Below are 9,697 nucleotides of genomic sequence, written 5' to 3' on the forward strand. Positions count from 1 at the left end.
TAACCACTCGGCCACGGGGCCAGCCCCTGACTTTTTCTTTCTTAATTATGAAAAATAAGTTGTCCTCTTTTCTTCCCTCCTTCCATTGTGTTTGTTTTGTTAATTATTCTATTGAGACATCCTTGTAGTGGCAAACATTACATCTTTTAAACATATACTTAACTGAGCATTTCCCTTTGAATATTAAGTGTTGGTCATTATCCATGATCCCCATCTTCTCTTTTTGCTTGATCAATTTCCATGTCTTGATTAATTTCTTGGGATTTTGTATTCCAAATGGTAACATATTTTCTTTTTATTTTCCTTCATTTAATAGGTTTTTCTTAACAACAGGCTTAAGATGTACAGTCTTATCAATCATTCACGGAAAATTAATTAAAACAGATTACAAAGAAGTTTTACTGAGTCTTTTTTATTCTGTTTCTTTAATCCTACGTCTTCTCACTTGGATCTTTTATTCATTTGTCGGAGCATTGCTTTGAGCAATATTTTCCCAAAGGATTCACACATAGCTATTTCCTGAGTCTCGAATATCCACAAACAGAGCATTTGTCCCTATAAATGATATTGTATATTATCTCAGCATAGGATTCTGCATTCCAGTTATTTTCTCTCAGAAATATGAAAATGCAATCCAGTATCCAATATGGCAAGTGAGAAATCTCATACAGGTCTTATTATTGCCTTACATTAGCCTCCTTTATAGAAGTTTTACCAGCATCTCTTGATGTCTGAGATGCCCTATAACACACACGCACACACTTTCACAGGTAAACATTCAGGCAGATGAGAAATAGGGAAGGTTATCATGTACCTATAGGGCATCTATCATGACATGTGAAAAGCAAACATGGACACAATGCAAACAGATGCATGACGCGAGAAGGACAGCTAGATCAAAAGGACATCAAAGTGACTCTGAGGTGCTAGGAGGACCTTAAGCCACCCCGTCCTCACCTAGTCACATATTCAAGGCAACACCTTCTTTCCTCCAATCTGTCTGCTTTAAATACAGGCTGACTCTGGGCTCCGCATTCACTCAGGCTCCTGCTCTCCCATCTGGACCCTGTCCTCCAGGTGACTCACAACCATGAGGACCCTCGCCCTCCTCGCTGCCCTTCTTCTCTTGGCCTATCAGACCCAGGCTGTGACCCTGGGAGAGAGAGATGACCAGGTTCCTGCCCTGGACCAGACTGGGGCTGAGGTGCAGGACTTGACCATTTCCTTTGCAGGGGATGAACGTTCCACTCGAGACGCTTCAGGTGAGAGACGAGCCAGCTTGCTGTTAGGATCTGCAGGCCCATTAGTGGGACTTTTCAGTACAAGGACACCGGGCTCAAATTGGATGTGTGGATGAGAGAGAGTGAGGAATAGGTAACTCTGAGTTTGAGAGGTAGATTGTTGGGGGGAATATGAATTAAACAGGTAAAAATATAGTAGGATGAGAGAAAAATCATGATCCTCCATGACCAACACATAGCTGGTAATATTTCTTGTGATTTATGACAAAGAGGTGAATCTGTCCACCCTAACATGACTGATAATTGTCTACTGTGAGTAGACTTGTCACCTCTTAACATATCTCCATGAGGTGGCTCTGCTTCTTTTCTCTCCCTCCTTGCCTTGTGTCTGACCCTCCTCTTCTTTCCACAGACCGTAAGAGAAAACTAAAATGCAAGTGCAAATTAAAGTTTTCCGATTCTTGAGCATCAGTCGTGGACCTGTAACAGTACCATCACTGGCGCCCTCTACAGGCTTTGCTGTCATCTCTGAGCTTTATGGATTGAGACCCAAACCAGTCGGGATTCCATTTGAAGACCTGAAGAGGGTTTTCTCTTTGTACTTTTTTCCTTTTCTTATTTCTCTCTCCAAAATAAACTTCAAGCATTGAACTCAGTGGATTTGGCGTTTTTCCTCTCTTTTCGCTTTTGACTTTTCATATGGCTAGTTTGTGTGGACACTTGTATAGAGAATTCTGTCCAGAATGATCTCATTAAGTAACTGAGCTTTGTATCCCAGTGCTGCAAAATTTGAGCATTATGAAGCAACAATAAAAGTAGAAAGAATAAAAATGACTGTTAATGACAATTTTAACTTACAAAATTCAATCCATTCAGGATGATACACAAAAGAGAGAACAAACTATGAAGTATACCGTATGTTGACTCAAAGAAACGGTGGACCCAACAGGCTATGTTCACTTGTTGCATAAATTTAAGAAGTAGAAGGATTTGATATATGTAATATTTTTCTTATTTTAATCTGATGTGTTAAGTACATATACATATATATATATTTCTAACAGTATCAACAAGACAGGGTGAACTAAAGCTGTAGTGAGCCACAAACAAGGACAATCTAAAAATTTACCAAAAACAGAAAATGCCAACCAACAGTAGTCATTTCAGTTAATTGGCCTGAGAGGAGGACAGCCAGAAGCTGGTCAGTAGAGGTGAGCATGCCCCATGACCAGTGAAATTCATGGTCTCCCTTGGGACCACAAACGGTAAATTAGTTCAATGTCCAATGAGAGAGTTGCTCTCAACTCTCCATCTCTTCAAAGATATTGAATTTAGTAATTATAATGAACACCTACTAGTTTTAATCAAATTCTACCAAGAAATACTATGTTTGTAGTAATGTTAATGAACCAACTCAATACATCAGAATCACGAGACAATTATTCACCCACTTACTGTCCTGCAAAAACTTCAAGAACAACTTATTTGTCAGAAAGAGAAGTCTCTAAACTCAAAATTTCTATAAAAGGCAGAGATTTAAGACTATCATGGCATGAAATAAGAAACCATTTCTATCACAAAGAAAAGCCTGGGCCTAATATTAACCAGTAGCTCAGCTTTGACTCAACTCGGAAACTCACCAAGTACCGTTTACTGATGGATAGTCAACAGCTTGACTCCAAGAAGTAAAACCTCATCGAGCCTCCTCCTGGGTCTGGGAAGATCACAAAAACCTTGAGCAGGAATAATATCAGGACCAAAGAGAAACAAAGGTAACTCCATGAGATTGTCACTTTTCTAACAGTTTTGGTGGAATTTATAAACAAGTTTGTGATCCTTGTCCTTGAGCATATTTATCTGTTGTTGAAGGGGTATGACGAGTCGGAATAGATCCAGGCATGCTAAGTGTATTAGCTCACTGTAGCATGGTAAAGATTATTTAAATTATCACGTTGGTATGAATGTTTCATACTCAAGAGCTGGTTTTCACAAGCTTTCATTGATTGAGCATTAAACTGAGTGCAAACATTGGTGATTCTTCTCTGTGCCCAAAAGCCCTTCCAATGTCCAAGAATCAACCAGCCCAGTGCAGGCTAGTCCTGATTCTTTTTCCCTGAGCTCCATGATCAGAGCTCTCCTCCCACCAGTAGACAAGAGGAACTGGGATCTCTCCTTGCTTCTCCAGAGCAGGGATCCCTTCTGCTCTGGCTATCATGGCTTAGGCCTCGGTGGTGTATCAGGTCACCTCCTCTGAAACTGGTAGACCAAAAGGAAACAATACAAAGCAGGTGGCTGTGAAGACACAGGCCTATCCCTGGTGCTGACAATGTTGGGCTGTCCTTTGGAATTGAGTCCCCAAGTGATGGGGAGAGCACATTCATGCCTCACATAGAGATTTGAGGATGATGACACTGTCGTGATTTAGGTAAAATGAAGCAAGATCAGGGGGACCGGTAAAGTACAAATCAGCTTAAGCTGGAAAAAAAATCAAAAGAGGAACCATTGAATCATAGCACAGCTTACAAGGGTGCACTGGGACCCTCCATCGACATATTGACCAGTTCTAATTCCCATTCGAAGGGACCCTCAGAATTCTGTCCATTCTGAGGAGACCCAGATCAGACAGACATCAAAGCATCGCCTGGAAAGAGCAGGAGAACTTGACATGGCTCACCCACTCCACGCTGCCTCTGAGCCAGGGAATCATAGAAAGCATGCTGACAGTGTCTCCAAGTGATTGATATTCGATTCTCTCATCTCCTAACAGACAAATGCAAAGACAGGAATGGACCCCTTCCGCAGCTGGAGACTCACAGGCTGCTTCGGTGCTTTAGGAGTTCTTCACTTCCAGGCACTAGAAACCATGAAGACCCCTGCTGTCCTCACAGATGTCCTGCATTTAGTCCTCCAGACCCAGTGGCTGCCAGTTACAGAGAGAGCTGATGAGGCTGCAGCCCTGGAGGAAGCTGTCAGAGAACCAGGATGTTGCTGTCTCTTCTGTGGAAAATAAAATCTCAGCTCAGGAGACTTTTGGGGAGAGAGGTCAGCACCAGCGTCATAATGAGGACAAGTTTCTATTCTGGTCTCAAGATTGGTACAATCAATTTTGTCCCTGGAAGATCCTCAGTTGCTTCCCAAGGCTTCATCTTCTTCACCTGAATTGAAAAGATTTAGCCTGGATGGTCCTAAACTGTCTTCTTTTTCCATGGGCTTTGATGTCATGACATGTGGAAAAGTCTCTGAGGCTGAACAGCACCCATGGACAACATGAAATGGATGAGCCTGGTTCTGCTCATTGATCTTTACAGAAACAGTCAGGGAGATTGCTTGGCCCAAGGGGCATAGTTTATTGACAAGTAGACTAGACCTTAATCTATTTCAGGGGATATCTGGATGCACAGCAAAAGGTCAAATGTGTAAATATGTGAAAGTGTATGGTGGCCAGGGCAGCAGAACAAGTGTGGTCACAGCATGGAGCTCAGATAAATAAGGTTGTGAGGGCTCAGGTCCTTACTGGCATGCACCACCCAGTCAGAACTCATGTGGTCTGATGCAATGACCATTGCTGTAGGCCTAATTGGCCCTCCTGATGTGCCTACGCTGACTCCAAATTTAACTCCTCCACTTGTCCTTTCATCCACCTCCTTGGGCAACTGGCTGATGCTCCCTCTTCCTCCAGGCCAGGTTCACATGTCTTTCTATTGCAGCACCCTGCCAGTCTCAGGAGCTCATCTCCAGAGCCTGCAATCTCAGTGGTGTTCATCACAGGTGCTGTTTTTGCTTCGCTTCTTTAATGGAGATGCACAAATTTCAAGATTCAAACTGAAGGCCTTCAGGGAAGAGTTGTTACCTTCCCTGCATCCCTCCAGCTCTTTTCTTCATCCCAAATAAAGTCTTCACCACAAGCTTCTGTCTATCCTTTTTTGATGTTTGATATGTGTATCAGTTGGGATCAATGTAAATGCCAGCAACAGATTTCTGACTACAACTCTCTTAAACAAAATTCTGTCTCTAAATAATTAGGGAATTCAAAGAGTGATGATGTCCTCAGACAGAGTGGTGTGAATGCACGTGATCCTAAAGTTTGATCTGTCCATCTATCTCTATATCTGTCTGTCTATTAATTAGCTATTATCTATCTGTCCATTATCTATCAATCAATCTATTTATTTATCTGTCTATGTATGTATGTATGTATGTAACCAAACATCTTAGGCTCTTCTTTCATTAAATTTGACTTTATTCCAAGGAAGAAAATCCGTTTGCATTAACAACTATAATCACTGTTAGTCCTTGTTTTGTATGGACCTAACACCATCCTTCTCATGGAAACTCCACTGTCTTCATTCCCACGATGTGGGAGTGGTCCCCTGCAGGAGTACTCAATCACAGACCTTTCTCTAAAGCCCTAGAGTCCCACTGGAACCCTTTCATTAATATGGGGGAGAGGGTGTCCCCAAAAATATGATAAGCAGACAAGAGCCTATGACAATTATACAATGACATGTTCTGTGTTTTCATCTGGATATATAGAGGAAGAACTCTAGTGAGTAAGGTATTGTTAAAAATTAAAAGGATTTGGACTCATTACATGAACAATGCATAACTCAAACCCATTAGTCTCAGGACCTCTCATATGGTCTCAAAAGGCATGCAGAATTCTGCCATGGTGACTCTGAAGCCAGCAGAAGCTCTTGTCCTCTTATTGATCAGGGATGACAGAAGTGGGAGGCAAAGAAAACCATGGTTTGAAGGGGTGTTAGGAATTGATTAGGCTGCATGAAAAAGAAGGGATTTCAGCTTTTCTGAGCTGAAGGCAGATGTGAAGAGAAAACCTGGTCTGGTACCGACAAGAAGAGAAAACACATTTACTGATGACTGAAATGAATGTGTCTTCATGTATTTGAGTCTACAAGGGACTGAGAGACATGGGAATGCCAATTTGGAAGACAAAATGATGAGGCAAGGAATTGTAAAGAAAGAAGACAGAGTAGTAGTGAAAAATGTCACTTCTCACATTGGTTTAAAAGTTTTGGTAACCTACATGAGACATAGAGTCTTCCAGATCCTATAAAAGGAGACATGTTTTTGTCCCATGGATAAGAGTCCCATATTTTGATTTAACCCAAAACAGACTCAAATGATTTTTCCCTTTGGAGCTTAGACAAGCATCACAGAGTCATCAGTAGCTACATAAAAGATCAGAATTTTTCTGGCTTGAGGACAGTAAAGGAGATGTCCCCACAGAACCACATTTCCTCCATCAGCACTGCCATTGGGGTCTACTCCCTGAGCCAGGTCATCACCACTCACTGTCACAGCAAACAGAAGAATGTACATCAAGCACACTATAGTGTCACGAAAACCCACAATATGCGCATCCCAGAAAAACCTCCAAAGACATCATATTGATCACAGAGAGACTATATTGAAAGAAATGCTTGCTGGCTCTTGTGGTGCAACTCGTCTGCACTCCCATTTTAATGTACCTGTAATGTAGCGCTGAACTCCTTACAAAGCTGGGAAAACAGAGGAAGGAGTATACACTTGGCTGGATTCGGAAGTCCCAGGTTCATGTGACAGCTTAATTTCTATTTACCCACCCCGTCCTTAGGCTCTTATCCTCCAATAAGGAGGCTTCTCTACAAGGTGTCCAAGAAGCTTCCCACCTTTATAGCCAGACCAACTCATTTGCTGTTCTCCATAATCACAAGCTTCTCTCCCAGTCTTAACCAACCCCATGCTGCCTTATTCAATGCTGGCACCTTCCTTCCTCACTCCATTCCCCATACGTGGAAACTGTTCTCTTGCCTATCTCCTTGTTCAAACCCTGTTCCTCCTTTGAGGAGGACTTGAAGCCTTTCCAGCACTATAGTGCCATTTTTCTAAGTGATGCACTAACTTCAAATGCTTCTTAAGTTGTAACCTTATATCAATACAGAACTTACCAACTCTACATACTGCTTGTGGTCTTTGTAAACAGGAGAACTGGGTTTCAAATCCAGCTCTAATAAGTGCTTGTTGTTTACCCTTGGATATACCATTGAAATCCTTTGGGTCTCAATATCTTCTCAAGTCAAATTAGAATGCAATTGTGTTCTTTCCATGTATTGTGGGATGAGGATAGCCTGGTGTGACTTCACAGAAGTTCTGTTCATTGACTAACTACTGTATGCCAGGTAGTGTTCTCAGGATACAGAAAAGCATTTCCTCTACCAACATTAGCTAATATTTATTGATTACTAAGTACTCTTCATCATCTGTAATAAGCAATTATCTCAATAACCCTATTAAGTATGTTATCATTAAGCTTTTTTTTATTTGCAGAAGGAAAAATGATATTTTGGGAAGTTAAGTGTCTTACTCAATGTCACAGTAGATTAAGCAACAAAATGATGCCAAATTTCATATAGGTAACCACTACCTTCTACACTCTCTTATCTTTTTGAATTCTAGAGTGTTTACCAATGTAAGCTTTGGGGTTATTTGAGTTTTGAGACCATAAACTGAAGGCTAGTGGTCATCAGACATTTGACATCCGATGATCTCAAACAGGGTTACAGCCTCTCCCTAATATATGCCTTTGTAAATACCCTCATTTGAAGTTTGATGTGAAACCCCTGGGACTTCATTTTTATTTCCTACTTGAGCAGTTGAGGAAAACTTATTACCAGACATTACCATCCAGAATTCATATTTGCAATCATTGTAGAGTAAATAGATTTCATTGACTTTATGCAATGGTGGCTTGGAGTATTGTCGACCTGTCCACAGACGGGGCTGTTTGTTAATGTGATGACCAGCAGAATCAACCCATCAAAGGTTCCAGGATGCGTGGTACTAGAAGGAGAAACAAGTCCTCATCCTCAAGACAGTGATCCCTCTTGGGGTTCAGCACATCCTGAGGGATAGCAGGATGCTAAGTGTCTCTGAGGAGTGAGCAGAAATAGCCCTATGGATGCAAAAGTCAATTCTTGCAAGATCAGAGTTAATGGGCCTTTGGAAATGGATTATCTGTGTTTCCATCGCAATGCTTGTGGATATGCTTATGTTTTGGGGAAGAAGCAGCAGAGAGGGACCAAAGAGAAGGAGGAGCAAACAGAGCTCCTTTGTTACCTACAGTCACTTTGTTGTTCCTGTGATCAAGCAGCTCCACCCATGGACATGTGTCCTACCTACGTGCTGGATGTCTGTATCTACCATTGCGACATCGAAATGATAAGGATCCTGACAACCCCCCTGAGAATGTACAGTTCCCCTGGAAGGGGGCTGCAGGTCTGGTGTACGCTCTGACTCATAGCACAAGATGTGAAGAGTTATTTTCATGCCAAAAAGCACTAACACATGGAAGATTGAGTTCTACAAATTTAAGAGGGGTAGACACAAAACACATAAATGGTGAAAGACTTTTTTCTTTCTGCTTTTTCTCCCCAAACTCCCCAGTACATAGTTGTATATTTTAGTTGTGGGTCCTTCTAGTTGTGGCACATGGGACGCCGTCTCAACGTGGCCTGATGAGTGGTGCCATGTCCGCACCCAGGATCCAAACCCGCAAAACCCTGGGCCACCATAGTGGAGAAGGCTAGCTTAACCACTTGGCCACGGGGCCTGCCCCAAGATTTTTTTAAATGATATAAAACTCCAAAGTTTCTGCCAGCAAAAAAGAAAGCAAAAGCCACAATGACAACACCTGGAAATGATTTCCAGTACTTGTGACAAAAAACTCCTTTCACGATTTTAAAAAGAGCTCCTACAAATCAATGCAAATAAATAGAAAAACAATTCCATTCCTCAAAATAGGTAACAAAGAAAGGACATTACAGAGAAAATAAATACAAACACTTCTCAGGCAAGGGAAGATATGGACCCTGATTCCTGAGCGAAATGTAAACAAAGAAGACACTGGGATCCCATTTCTTCTCTCTCAGACTGGGAAAGACCAGAAAGCCTCACCGTCCACGGATCAGCCTTCTTTCAGCCACAAACACCAGGACACTCAATAAACAGTGGCTTTAGAAAGAATACAGACTGGGTTTTCCAAGTCACAACAACTTAAAGTGGGCAGTAGGAGGAGGTGAGGTGGGTCAACTACATCCTCAAGGACATGATATCTTCTGTGCACCTGCTCCAGCATCCACATGGAGTAATTGTCTTCTTTGTGGGCAAAACACAGCTGCTGCAGGTCCAAGTGCTCCTGTCATCCAAGCAGAGAGAGGGAGGAGAATATAAAGAATAGCACAACAATGGATGTGAGGCAAGAAGAAAGATTTATTTTATTACTTATAAAGGGTGCCCTTCCTAGCAATGACATTTCATGGGTCAGAACTCTCTTTAGGGGCAACTCTGGGAGGCAAGAGAGTGTAAGACATTAGGTATTTGGAGCCATCACATCACTGCCAAGATTCTAGGCAGGAAAAAAGGATGATGGAAATTAGCTAATCCCAGGGCTTCTACAA

At 41.9% G+C, this 9,697-nt stretch overlaps 1 protein-coding gene across 1 annotated transcript; it reads left to right on the forward strand.

Annotated features, from left to right (window-relative positions):
- The first annotated feature begins 1,090 nt into the window (after positions 1 to 1,090).
- Positions 1,091 to 1,706, forward strand: LOC124231773 (alpha-defensin 1-like). The gene is made up of 2 exons (XM_046648717.1): positions 1,091 to 1,262; positions 1,654 to 1,706. The coding sequence occupies exons 1-2, from the start codon at positions 1,091 to 1,093 to the stop codon at positions 1,704 to 1,706; spliced, it is 225 nt and encodes a 74-aa protein (XP_046504673.1).
- The last annotated feature ends 7,991 nt before the right edge of the window (positions 1,707 to 9,697 follow it).

This window comes from Equus quagga, chromosome 22, assembly GCF_021613505.1.
Source record: "Equus quagga isolate Etosha38 chromosome 22, UCLA_HA_Equagga_1.0, whole genome shotgun sequence".
Classification (NCBI taxonomy): domain Eukaryota; kingdom Metazoa; phylum Chordata; class Mammalia; order Perissodactyla; family Equidae; genus Equus; species Equus quagga.